We start from the raw sequence: 14,883 nt of genomic DNA, 5'->3' as shown, positions 1-14,883 counted from the left end.
TTTCAATCCAAGGAAACGAAACAGAACAGAAGTGATGTTAGTCTGCATTAGTCATCTGAAGAGGAGGGAAAAAGTGATAGACACAGCTTGATTGGACAGAGATCCTATGATGTACAGCTGGCAAAAATTGACACTCTTCTCTCAGAACAGTAAATTAAAGAAATATTGCACAACATAAAGTATTTCTTTAATTTGAAATTTAACATGTTCACTGCCAAGCTACTTTGGCATAGTCTGTTCCCGTACGCCGAGCAATTTCACTTCTTCAAGGTTAGTACAGTAATCTTGTTGCTGGAGGTAAGCGTCATACGAGTATACTCGTAGCTGGCTTGTGTAGCTGGTTTACCAACTACGAGTATACGTGTAGTTGGCAGCAAACATGTTAAGTAAACATTATGATTTAAAATTTTTTAACTAAATTTCTGATATTAATTATAAAATTCTAATTTTTTAGCCTGTACATACATATTTATAGTAGATAATTATGAAAAATTCCACAACAAAGTGACATTAATTTAAGCTAATGTAACCTTTTGAAACTTAAACAATAATTCAATAATGAAGAACTATCAAAAGCAGAACTACAAAATCAGTTAAATCAATGTAATAAAAATGACTATATATCAATAACAAGAAATCTTAATGCTAGAATTCGAAATAATTCGCTGCCTTAAAGAGAGGAAATCGTGCACAGTAAAGGCAAATTAAGACCGCTGATGGTGCACTTTTAACAACCGAGAAGGATATCCTCCACAGATGGAGGGAATATTTTGAGAGCCTTCTTAACCCAGGTGGCCCAGCAGTTGTGGCCATCCAAGAGATGCAGATCGGGGCAATGACTAGTCTCACAGCAGAAGTGGTCCATTTAGCAATAAAATCAGGAAAGGCTGCTGGTGATGATGAAATTCGGCCCTAAATGCTAAAAGCCTTAAATCGAGATGGATTTCTTTTGCTGACTTGAGTGTGTCACGCTGCTTGGATATTTGGGCGAGCACCAAAGCAATGGCAGACAGGCATAATAATACCAGTATTCAAGAAGGGAGACCAGAGAGATTGCAGCAACTATCGTGGCATCTCTCTGCTCAGCCTGCCTGGAAAAGTATATGCTAGGTGCTTCGAAGGAGGGTGCAGAAGCATAGTTGAGTCAAAGTTAAGGAAGAACAATGTGACTTTCGTCCTGGTAGAAGCACAACTGACCAAATCTTCACTTTAAGGCAAGTCTTTGAGAAATCTTGGGAATATGCCAAGAATGTCTACAGATGTTTTGTGGACTTGGAGAAGGCATATGACCGGGTTCCTCGGGATAAGCTTTGGTAAGTAGTACAGGAGTATGGAGTGGATGGCCAACTATTAGTTGCCATCAAGTCCCTGTATGAATGCCCGGAGTTTTGTGTCAGGGTAAACAGCACAAAGTCTGAACCTTTCACAGTCTCTGTTGGCCTCCGCCAAGGGTGGAGGCCAACACCTCTCTGTCACCCCTCCTTTTCATAATATTTATGGACTGGATTGACAAGCACAGCCAAGGCAGTGAGTGTGTCAGAATTGGAAGATGTAGCATTGGACGTCTGCTTTTTGCAGATGACCTAGTTCTGCTTAGCTCTTCCACAGATGACCTCCAGCAGACCCTGGATAAGTTTGTAGCTGTTTGTGCAGACTCCAGAATGAAGATCAGTGTGGCCAAAACTGAAACATTTGTGGTCTCAAGACAACCAGACAACCATCCCAGTGCACTCTACATGTAAGTGGAGTCCCACTGAGGCAGGTGGAGAAGTTTAAATACCTTGGGTCCATATTCACGAGTGACGGAAAGTGGGATGTAGAGCTAGATACTCGGATTGGCTCAGCAAGCACAATATTGCGGGAGCTTGGCCGTTTGGTAATATTGAAGTGGGAGTTAAGCCAGAAGGCAAAGCTGGCTGTCTTCAACACAGTCTACGTCCTCATCCTCACCTATGGTCATGAGAGTTGGGTAATGACTAAAAGAATGCGGACACGAATCCGGCTGAAATGAGGTTCCTTCGAGGGGATTGCGGGTTGACAAGCCTCGACAGAGTCAGAAGCTCTGCAATTCGGGAAACCCTCAATATTCAACCATTGCTTCTCTGTGTTGAGAGATCTCAGTTACGTTGGTACGGGCACCTGGTCAGAATGCCACAAGAAAGGCTCCCCCAGCAGGTCCTTTTTGCCAAGCCAGAGGGTGGGAGGCCAAGGACTCGCTGGATAGATTATATCCAAAACCTTGGGTGGAAACATTTGGGAGTCCCACCAGAACACCTGAGCTTGGCGGCAGAGGATCGTGACCATTGGAAGTTCCTCTTGCAGCTGCTGCCCCCACAACCCAATTAGGAAAGGCGGGCCTTGAAGATGTATGTTTGGAATGGCAGAAGAACAAGATCTATAACTGATTATATCATTACTAATCAGAAACTAGCTGAAATGAGTGATGTACATGTTTACAGGAGAAGTCAAATTTTTTCTGATCATTACTTAGTAGTCTCTAAAACCAACTTTGCTAATTGTGTTGATTACTTCAAATATTTAATTTACCATCTTCACTAAAAACTGTGTCTAAATCGCTGAAATGTTTACTTGTTCTATAATTTTCCAATCAAGATGCAGTTGATGTTTTCAATGTTCCTTCTTATTTTCACAGTGTGTCTTTTATTGCTGATTTTCAAATCAACATTTAGATATTCCATATAGATAATGAATAACCATAGAGATAATGTGCACCCTTATCTCACACCTGATTTCATATCAAACCATCTTCCTGTATCTCCATTAATTCTCAATATAATGTCCCATATTGTTATTATTATTAGAGGGAGGCCACTTACTACACACACACACCAACTATCATACCTATTCTTGAATTCATTCACACTGTTTGCACACACACAACATCCAATGGTGATCCATTCCAATCATGCATCACTCTAAGAGAGAAAAATCTAGCCCTCACCACCTTCTAGTAGAATTCATTTTCAGCTTCCAAGAATGCCCTGTTGTCCTTTCCCCACCCCCCATAAAATGAAAAATTCCATCTACCGAAATTCTGTATGACCTTTCAGAAGTTTGTAAGTCTCAATCGTATCACCCATCTTTCTCACATTTGCTAGTGTTGCAGTCTACAAATTCTCAATCTGTCTTCACAGTCAATATTCCATAATCCTGATATCATTTTTAACACTCTTCTTTGCACTCTCTCCACTGTATCAGAATAACAACGGTAACCAAGAGACCAGACCTGCACACAATAGTCCAAGTGAGTTCTTATCAAGGCCTTGTAAAGAAGAAAATGACCTCCTTATCTTTACATGTTAAAATTTGTTTCAGCACTGCAATTATCTTTTGAGTTCTATTTGCAATCTTTGCTACATGACCCGTGAACTTCAACTTCCTATCTACTATATAACACTCCAAGATTCCTAGCCTCATCAGTTTCTTCAAGCATAATTAAAAGAAACACACGTATTAACTACAGTGAAAATTATTTAATTGTAAATATTTCGTCCTAAGTATCTTAGGACATCATCAGTACAGTAGTTTAAAACAATAATAGGAATAACATACTGTTAGGGCGCATGATTACAATAGAATCTCATATAATGTGCATAACGTGTTACAGAAGTAAAAAAAAAAAATTAAAAATAAAAATAAATAAACATTAAAAAAAAATAATAATAAAATAAATAAACAAAAATAAAAATAATAAATAATTATTTAACACAAATTTTGTATGACAATTTCCCATACTTTAGGAATAGTACGAACGTCGTTACGGTTTAAGTTTGGCCTGTGTAGTAGGGCTTCAGAACTTCCTTTGTATAAACGTTCATGTTTATATAAAGATCTACGTTAAAGTTTAGATTTTTCCCAACGGATCCTATGGTTTGGATTTTCAATTCCGTGTTGAGAGAGGGCTGATTTCTGCGGTTTAAAAAGACAAATGTGGTCTTGATGTTCCGAGATGCGTTTCTGAACAGACCTACCTGTCTGTCCAAAGTAAGACAATTTGCATGAGCATGAAATCTCAAACGCCAGGCAACATCAAAGGTGAGAGTTTGTCCTTAGGAGAAGGTAACAAGTTGTAAATTTGGTTGATAGGTTTGTAATTTACAAACCAAATTTACAACTTGTTACCTTTTCCTAAGGATAAACTCGCACCTTTGATGTTGCCTGGCATTTGAGATTTCATGCTCATGCAAATTGCCTTACTTTGGACAGACAGGTGGGTCTGTTCAGAAACGCATCTCGAATCATCAAGACAACATTCGTCTTTTTAAACCGCAGAAATCTGGCCTCTCTCAACATGGAATTGAAAATCCAAACCATAGGATCCACTGGGAAAAATCTAAACTTTTACATAGATCTTTATATAAACATGAATGTTTATACAAAGAAAGTTCTGAAGCCCTACTACACAGACCAAACTTAAACTGCAACAACGTTCTTACTATTCCTAAAGTATGGGAAATTGTCATACAAAATTGTGTTAAATAATTATTTATATTTTATTTATTTTTTACTTCTTAACATGTTACGCATGTTTCATGAGATTCTATTGTAATCATGTGCCATAACAGTATGTTATTCCTATTATTGTTTTAAACTACTCTACTGATGATGTCCTAAGATACTTAGCATGAAATATTTACAATTAAATAATTTTCACTGTGGTTAATATGTGTGTTTCTTTTAATTATGATCGCACCACAGGTTTCATCATTTAAAATTAAAAAAATAAATTAAATAAAATAAAAAATAAAACTTCAAGCATAATCCGACATAATACGACACTGGATATCTAATCACACCAAAGTGAATGACTTTACATTTACTGACAATGAACTGTCATCAATTTTCCCATGCCCATAGTTCCAGTCTATTCAAATCACTCTGCAAGTACTGCATATCAGTAGCATTCCTGTTACTCTGCCTATCTTGGCATCATCAGCAATCATCATCATCACCATCCTTGTGGTATACCTTGGTTACCTTAAATCTTCCAGACACTCGCATCCCCCATATACCTACATCATGAAAATTATGGAAACAACTACCATGTAAAAGTAAAACTTTAGTTTAATATAAAACAAAATAAACACTCGACATTTCAACCTTCACATAAGATCATCATCTGTAGTATACACATATATACAAAGAAACAAGCTGCATTACAATCTACATAGCATGCAAAGTTACTGATCAACTGTTACAACTATTGGCCTGACCTCTGGAGGGAAAAAAAAAAAACCTTACTTCATCAAAGCTAGAGTCCTATTATTTTTATTGTTATCTACTAGGTTACAAAATTAAATTAAGCTGGAGAGCAACACTTACAAAAAGCAAAAATTAATAAATAAAAATAAAAAATTACTTATAATTATACATATAAATTACAACCAACTGGAATGAATAGTGGCCAATAAAAGCTGAAAAACTGCTTAGAGATCTAAAATCAGGGTTTGCTGTTAAACTAAGTGGGCTGAATGTGCGACTCAAATTATCCAAATTCGTGGAAATTTTATACCAATATTACAATAATGGTGGCATAAAAATCCCAAGAATTTGAATGGCACACACAAACATTCAGCCCACTATAATGGTGTTAAACTATGTTAAAGTAAAACTTAAAGTTTTACTTTACTAGTTGTTGCCATAATTTTCATGATGTATTCTGATCATTGTGTAAGCATGAAGGAAAGGACCCCCATATACCACTTTTTGATATGTATCAGTCAGCCATTCTCTTAACCATGCTAATATTTTATAATCCAAACTCATATTCTCCAATTTATTCAACAGTTTTCCATGCTGCATTCTGTCAAAAGCAAGTTGCTAAAACATGACCTTCAACTTAGTAAACCGATGCTGTTCACTGTAAATTAGAGATTCACTTTCAACCCATTTCTGAATGTTTTTTTTATGTTAAGCCCATACATGAGAGGTTGGTTGATCAACCTATAATACGTTAGTACCATAGTGGATTAGGAAAAGAGAAACTTGTTTACATCTGATTTAAAAGTCTGTATATTGTATTCCTTGGGAAATACATCAGGGGAAGACTGTTCCATAGCACAGCAGTAGCAGGAATAAAGGAGGAGGAAAAGAAACTTGTTCTGTGGGTTTGAAGGTGTACTGTGAAAGGATGTTGGGCAGCAGTTGTACATGTTCTAATGGGCTTAGTACTGAGTGGGGGAATTATTGATGCTATTTCAGATGAACATTTGCCATGGAAATATATGTAGAATACACACATTGCAAAGACCAAACATCTATGTGAAAGTGAAGAGAGTGAGTTGGTATTATATACAGAGGAATGTGAATGTGAGTCCTAACCAATTTTTCCAAATTCTTCATCACCACTCCTGAGATACTGAGTGGTCGATAGTTGGATACATCAGTCTTTGCACCCCTTGTGCAATAGAATTACCATGCATTCTTTCCATTCCTGCAGAATCTTCCCTATTGTGAGACAAAAAATTGTATAGCCTGGTCAAAGGAATAGCCGGTTCAGCTGAACACTCTTTTACCACCCGTGCTGATATCCCATCAAGTTCCTATTGCTAAATTTTTCTTCAGTTTGTGCAACAGCTCTAATATCTCCTCTTCATACACTTGAATTTCTTCAGAAGTATCAATGTTGCATACACCAGGTTGATAGCTTTTAGCAAAATGGGCACTCATTAGTAGAATACCCTCTTCTGCATCTGTCATCCTCACATCATATGCATTCAGAAGAGTTATTCTTTCATATTCATTATTTCTTTTACTTTCAGCATATCGATAGAATTCTCATGGGTTGTCTTTAGCTTGCAGAGCTAGTTTCTTTTCATACTCAGACTTAGCTTTCTGTACAACAGTTGTGACTCTTCTGGCCTGCTGCTTATAATTTTCATAACAGACATCTTTATGCAGATGGTATTCCCTCAACATAATCCATTTCTTACGAATCTCTTGCTTAATAAGATTACACATCCATTTGACTCCTACCCTATTTGTTCTTCGAACTCTCGATACACATTCCAATATTGCACCATTTAAGTAGTTTTTAAATGCTTTCCATGCACTGTCGATATTCTCCCAATCCAACAATTGATACCATTCCGCTAACTCAGTATACACCTCAGTTGGTCATAATTTCCTGCTTTGAAGTTTGGCATGTAACCTTTTCTGAATGGAACATTCATAAACTTAGACTTCCCAACTACTGTCACCAACCGGAGGTAGAATAGTTACATCTTTAATCGAAACACCCTCTACCACTCTTTGACCTCAGGTTCCTTCTATCACATGCTGCTTGAGGAAGTTGTCCCACAACTGCTCAATAAATTCAGTTTTTATTCTTGTCATGAGATTTTACTGCTACCCAATCAATATTAGAACGATTAAAGTCTCTCATTATGATTACTCATTTTACGCTCATCTTGTCTATTTGGCAATGCATTTCTTCATCACTAACAACTGATCCACCAGGTCTGTAACAACAACCCACTATGTAATTGATCTTGTTAGATTCCACCTCACATCAGATGGCTTTGAATTCACTGCCACATGAAATACTGGTCTCAACACTAACTGGATTCAAGTCATCCAATATCATTAGCAGCAAGTCCCCTCCTCTCTATAATTCCTAAAAATAGTACCCTTTACACTAAGTACCAGTTAGTATGTCTGATTCTGATAGCCAGGTCTCATTAATGCCAACAATCTGAGGTTCCAATACATTGACCAAGGCAACAAACTCTACCTCTTTTGTTTTTGATACTCCTAGCATTCGTGCACAGACACAATAAGCTACCTGCATGTTCTTTTGTATACTCTTCTCTCAGTCTACATGACAGAGTTGGAAAACTTGCAGATCTCTATTCTTCTCTAGTGCCTTATACACACAGACATCTTTGCACATGTTTGATGGGTCCAAACCAGATGAACACAAAGTCAAAATCGTTATCTCCTCGTAATCACCACCATACAATTGAAGCATTTCAAACTGCTTTTCACTTAGCACCGTGTCATCTACCATTTCCAGACCTATTAAACTCAAATATAGATCCTTATTATATTTCCATGATTCCTCAAACTATTCACTGTGATGTGAAAATTTGATCATGACAACTTCTGTTTGGCCTGAATCCAGCTTATTCTTCTCAGTTTCCCTTTCAAAATTTTTTTAGCCTCTTCTCAAGTATGCTTACACAAATCTTACCTGGAACACACAATAAAAAAATCCCCCTGTAATTGTCACATTGAGATGGGTACTAAAAGAGTTCTATTCCAATCATCTGGAATTTGACTTGTTGACTGTGACTTCTGGATTATACTGTTGCAGCAACTGCAAACTTTTTAAACCCTCATACATAAGGCATTCTTGGTCAAATATCATGTACCCCAGCTGCCTTTTTATATTTTAGGTTTATGGTGCTTTTTTCCTCCCTGTGGTATTCAGAGTGTTTTTTTTTAATTTTTTTGTAAAAAAAAATAAAATGACATGAAAAGAAAACAAAAAAAAGTATTTACCTATATTGTTATTTCATAGTGTGATATTTTCTTTCTTAAAGATAGTAGCTGTTGATGTCTACGTTTTGCCAAAATATGTAACTTCATTTTTTGCTCATTTCTAAGAAATCTCCATGCCCATCTTCTTTCCCACTCCAAGCATTCTTTCTATTCTTTTACATAATGCACATCCAAATAGGACTGTCATAACGTACTAAGGCAATACCTTGGACTGAGCTTGGGGGGTGGCAAAATTATATCTCAAACATTAAATTACACTAGAGTAATTATTTGGACAACAGATCAAGTGTTAACTAAAATATTTATTAAACCTACTAGTTTCACCAAACTTTAGCTGTTGGCATCTTCAGGGTACAAGCACTTAGGTTAAAAAACATTACACAAATATGAATAACTGTAAAATTCATATTTGAATTTTACAGTTTATTCATATTTATTCATATTTGAATTTTACAGTTATTCATATTTGTGTAGTTTGGTGAAACTAGTAGGTTTAATAAATATTTTAGTTAACACTTGATCTATTGTCCAAATAATTACTCTAGTTAGATGATCAAGAAAATAAACATTCATTATGAATTAAAATACACTTTTTTTTATTTAAGAAAATTACATATTTTCTTGAATTTAGGTGTGGCATATAGCCTAACAACAATTCTTCATCCAAGTCTCTTATTTTGATAATTCAGCCAGTTATACTTTGTACAGAAGTCAAATTTTTTTTTTGTCTGCAATCCAGCAACTTGGAGAAGCATTTATTTCAGTCATTCCTTGCTGTTGGATGCTGATACAATCATGAACAAAAACAGTCTTTGACAACTCTTCATTCATTTTCTCACTTGTTTTTAATTTTTTTAGTGTAGAAGGGTAAAATAAACTAGTAATCCTTTTCATTTTTTACTTTGCAGTTCAAGACATTTATTTTGTATTACTTCTTAGATGAACAGAACATCGGTGAAAGTTGGATAAAACCTAGTAAAGTGATTTACTTAGCATGTTAGCAAGGGGAAGGGACAAATCAACTCATGTTGTACTTGACCTTCAAGTAGGACACCAGAAATTATCCAGTGCATAGTCGGTATATATTAGTAGTTTAGTATTAGAATAAAAATGACCTATATAGTGTATAGTGAAATGAAACATCTCTCCCCAAAAGCACTATACTGCAGAGATGCAAGAAAAACAAAGTAAATTTGTATTGTAGTGCTAAAAGCAGCACATAAACACAATCAATGCATACTGTATTTAGTGAAAAATTGAATAATTAGAGTATTAGTGTAATTAGTAAAAACTGGAAGCAAGCATGACTGGAAACCAAATAAAGTAAAAGTTTTATTGTAGCACTAAAATATAGTCCTGCTTGAGGCACAAGACAGCATGTCATGAGCACGTTAACATATAAATATGAAAGTAATTTAAAATTCTGAAAATAGTTATAGCAAATATCTTAACAGGCAGAGTAAAAATGCACATTTTATCAAATAACGAAACTTATTTGAATATTAGGTAAACGTGTAAAAAAATTACTGAATATTACAAATTTCTAAATGTATTGCATCTGTATGTCAAAACACAAATGTTGCTGTTTAAGAGAGGTGCCAATACACCATACCTTTGCATACCATTCCCCCCCCCCAAAAAAAAAACACTGATTATTCATATGTGCCATTGCATTCCTTTTTGAATATATGTAGATTGCATTCCTCCTGAAGATTTGACAACTAATTTATCACTTCTTGTTTCATTTAGCAATCTTTCAAAGTGATAACTCCAGACATCTAGTTCTACCTTGATGCAGCTCGAAATCAAAAACACTATTTACTCTTCAGATAGCTAACTCTGAAATTGTTCAAAAATTAATAGCAGTTGCTTAGTATATTCAAAAATTTGGCTCATGACCTCATGAATTATTCCTTTCATTTGTTGCAGACATAAAAATTAAAAAAAAAAACTGATTAAACGAATTCCAGATGTTTGATTTCTACAATGTGGAGGTTCATCCCGAACACAAGTAATAACTGCCATTATTTCCCACTTAGAATGTTTAGAGCTGATATGACTCTCTCTCTCCAATTCTGTCTTGTGCTGAGCAGATAAACAGCCAAGTTCCTATGAAAGTATTTTTCACAACATTTTTAGGAGAAGACTTTGCCTTATCCAGGTATGAAATAATACCCTCGATCATTTGAAAGGTCTGATTAAGAGATTTAAGTTTGGCTTGTAGAACTGCAATTCCAAGATAAATAACTCTTGGCAATCACAAAATATGAGTAAGAAATTATGGGAAAGAATAAATTAAAGCTAATGGCTCTAGCAAGCTATTTATACCACTTCATGACTGCTAGTAATGCTAGAGAACAATACATGTTAGGTTAAACACACTACTGCAAGCTGTTGATAACTTTTTTTTTTTTTACTTTAATAAAATGTTTATTTTTAAATTAATTAATTAGATTGTTTTATGAAAAGTTATAAATTTTTACATGTACAAAAAACTTATTACATAATAATTTATTTACTTGGAGAATCAGGTCTTGTTCCTAAATCATTTGAACGTCTGCTGTCTGGGGACTGAAACAAGGAAAAGGAAATGAAAATTAAAATTTATAGAAAAACATTTTAAATAAATTGACAACTGTTATGCAACATCCAACTCATTAAAGATGACTTACAACAAACAAAATCAGAGAGCAATTTTATATATGAACTCAGTGATAACAAAAGTTAAAACAATCTTTATCAGTGAAGAACAGTTTATATATTATATAAAGAATCATCAATCATTACTGTTCCATGGGTTCAACACCTGCTGATGTATGACAGTTCTATTTTTTGTTATTTTTTTTTATTTGCCATCTGGTGGCTCAACTATTGAAAACTCTCTCATACATCTCCTCCTTCACATTATCTATCCATTCTCTTCTGGGTTGTCCAACTGGTACAACATGATCAAATGTCAGGCTGGCTTTCCTCAGCTAAACAACAGCTTCAATGGTTTTGTTAGGGGAATCAGGGCAATCAGGAAAGTTCACCAGGACAAACTGGCAAACCTATAGATAGGATTTGAGGCTAATAACCTATCTCTAACTTGAAATCCTATTAAAGTTTTGCCAACTCTCTATTCCTCTTTTTCATTTGACAAACTATGCAGTGCTCATATACCCAAAGTTACAAGATCTACAATTACTGCCTTAAACTGATGTGATGCACACCATATCTGGGGTTTGCCTTATTTCACATAAGAAAGACAAAAGTTCACCTCTCCTCATTAATGACAATATCGAGTTCTCCATACAAAATCAGATCCCTCTTACTGAACTGACTAACATCTTTAGAATCTCTCCACATAAGAGAGAAAGAAATCTTCCTGGAATTGGCATTTCATGGCATAAGCACATCACATCCACAGCTTCAAAAAAACCTTGTCTTTTTTCACATAAGATATCAGTCCATTTTTACTAGTACAATTCTTAATTGTCCTGCCCTACTCATATACAGTGTACAGTGTGATGGTGGGGAAAACTCCTCTAAACATGACTGATGATATTCAGAATTCAGAAGAGAATGTCATCAGTCATGTGATTCCTCACTCATGAGATTCACTCCAGCAACTTTCTAAAGGATATTCAGTTTCTGGCTTATGACTCTTTTTTACAGGTATTTTCATAGATACTGTACTGCTATCTACTACCATTTCTCTACTTACCCTGCTATTAGACACCCAATCAAATGCTAGTCAACATCCATTTACAGTACATAGATTTGAACATACTGAAATTCTTATCTGAACTTCTCATCTGCCTTTTATTATTTCATCTACCTCCTGCACTTTAGAAGTCTCACCTAAGGACTACAACCTTCAGTTGGTTGTTCAAAAAACATATCAAGCGTTCTTTCTTCTTGACCACCTGCATAGAAACAGTACAGAATGTGCTAAATAATATGTCCATATAAATTTATTTCTCTGACTTACTTCCCACCATACTAGCTTTGTTAATTCTGTTGTCTATTTTCATATTTAATTTTTCCATCTTCACTAAAAACTGTGCCTAAATAGCTGAATGTTTTACTTGTTCTATAGGTTCTCCATTCAGGATGCAGCTTATGTTTTCAATGTTCTGATCTATTTTCATAGTATTTTTATCGCTGATTTTCACACCAAATTTATTACTGGAGTTAATTCAATTTAGTTCAAGAGGCCTCCTTCAGACCTGTATTGAATTTATGTAACAGTATAACATCATCTGCATAAAGTAAAGAGCTGAGTTGAATATCTCCAATTTTGATATCAGGCTTAATGCTACTTTCCTTTATAATGTGATCCATATAGATGATGAATAACAGCAGAGATAATGTGCACCCTTGTCTCATAACTGATTTATCATCAACAACCACCTTCCTGTAGCTCCTTCAAATTCTAACTGCTGACTAACAACTCAAATATAGACTATGTATTGCTTGATATAATATCCCATTTATACAATATAATTGTAATGTTTTGAACAGCTTTTCTCTTTGCACCTTGTCATATTCCTTTTCCAGATCTACAAAATCTGCAGATCCCTGTTATATTCCCATTATTTATCAACTATTTGTCTTAAAATGAAAATCTGATCCTGATAATCTCTGTGTAGTCTGAACCCAGCTTGATCCTGTCTGCGTTTCTATACAACTAATTTTCTTATTCTTTTCTTCTCAATTTTTCTTAACCATTTTAAAGATATGTACCAAGTACCTATGGTTCAAACAAAGAGAGATGAAGACATGAGAGGAATTACAGATATTGACATAATTGGCATTACAGAGATGAATGGAAGAAACAGCTAGAGTATCCAACACTAAATACAAAACTAAATTGCCATCATAAAAATTCCTATCTATTAGATTCTCCTATGGGATAATATACACAAACAAATCTCACTGTCTAACTGAGTTTGTCAATTCCTATTAGACAGGAATTTTTTGAGTCATTACAGAAGGCAACTCAAGTGACAAAAGGTCAAAGCTGGATCTTGCTGGAAACTTATATAGCAGAGTAGGAAAATTAATCACAAACTTGTAGAAATCTTCTGGAAAAAAAAAAATAAATAAATCTAATAATAATATGACCTGCTGGATTTTTGTTCAAGACTTTGATAATCATTGCACTATGGTCAACAACATTAATATGTACATAAATTCACATGGAGAAGGGAAGGAAGAGAGAGAGAGAGAGAGAAAGTGAACAACAGTACACCCTCTGTTCAAAAAGAAACTGAACTTTTCGAAAATAGAAGAAAATAGTAGTGTCACCTATTGCATCTCTTTGTTATCGAAAGTGGCAACCTTCATTAGTGTTGTGTCAACTGTTTATGACATTTGTTTCAATAGAAGCCTAGTTATAGTGCCAAGAGTGACAGTGTGGTCTGACCAATGGTCAGAAGATGAGTTTCAAACAGAGCGCTGCGATTGACTTTTGTGTTAAACTTGGTAAAAGTTTCACCGAAACACATCAAATGCTTCAAAAAGCATACAGTGACGAATGCTTATCCTGTACTTAAGTTTACGAGTGGTTTAAACAATTTCAAAGTACTTGTGAAATGCTTGAGGATGATGAAAAACCGAGCCATCCAAAAACTGGACTGAGCAAAGTTAACAACCAAAAAGTGCATGATTTCATCAAAGAAAACCCAAAATCGTCCATGAGATTAATTGAATATGAATTGGGGATTCCAAAATCAACTGTGCACAACATTTTGACTGAGAGTTTGGGCCTATAAACTGAATATACGATTTGTTCCCCATAAGTTGACTGACGACCAAAAAATGTATTGAATTGAACACTGCAAGGACCTCATTAAAATCGCTCGTAAGGACGCAAACTCCCTTGAAATTATCGTTACTGGTGACAAAACATGGTGTTTTCAGTATGAGCCCGAAACAAACCGCCAGAGTGCTGAGTGGAGACCATCAGAAGAGGGGCATCCAAAAAAAAGTTGTTGGAGAAGGCAAAAGTAACGACAATGCTGATTTGCTTCTATGATTCCAAGGGCATAATCCACAAAGAATTCATTCCGCTGGCCAAACGGTGAATGGTGAGTTTTACCTCGAAGTTTTGAAGTGATTGATAGTGAGAATTCATCGCATATGGCATGAATATCGTGATGCAGGCAGCTGGTCACTTTTGCACGACAATGCACCATCTCATCGTTCGAACATTGTGAGACAGTTTTTGAGCAAAAACCAAGTTTGTGTGTTAGAACACTTGCCGAATTCACCTGATTTAGCACTGTGTGACTTCTTTGTCTTCCCCCGACTTCATTTGCCAATGAAAGGAAAGCGATACGACACCACTGAAAATGTTCAAGTGGCAGTAACCAC

General features: G+C 35.4%; 1 protein-coding gene across 2 annotated transcripts in view; it reads right to left on the bottom strand.

The window, feature by feature from the left end:
* Nucleotides 1-14,883, bottom strand: part of LOC150101215 (SAP30-binding protein) — a 121,552-nt gene that overhangs the window by 77,094 nt on the left and 29,575 nt on the right. For both annotated transcript variants that reach the window (XM_090401476.1, XM_090401477.1), the window contains exon 4: nucleotides 11,043-11,094. In XM_090401476.1, coding sequence (XP_090257602.1) covers nucleotides 11,043-11,094 — 52 coding nt within the window. The remainder of the gene's footprint in view (nucleotides 1-11,042; nucleotides 11,095-14,883) is intronic.

This window comes from Typopeltis vanoorti, chromosome 12 (genome assembly GCF_054136105.1).
Source record: "Typopeltis vanoorti isolate ZY-2024b chromosome 12, IOZ_Tvanoo_1.0, whole genome shotgun sequence".
NCBI lineage: Eukaryota > Metazoa > Arthropoda > Arachnida > Uropygi > Thelyphonidae > Typopeltis > Typopeltis vanoorti.
This window is presented reverse-complemented; position numbering and strand designations above follow the sequence as displayed.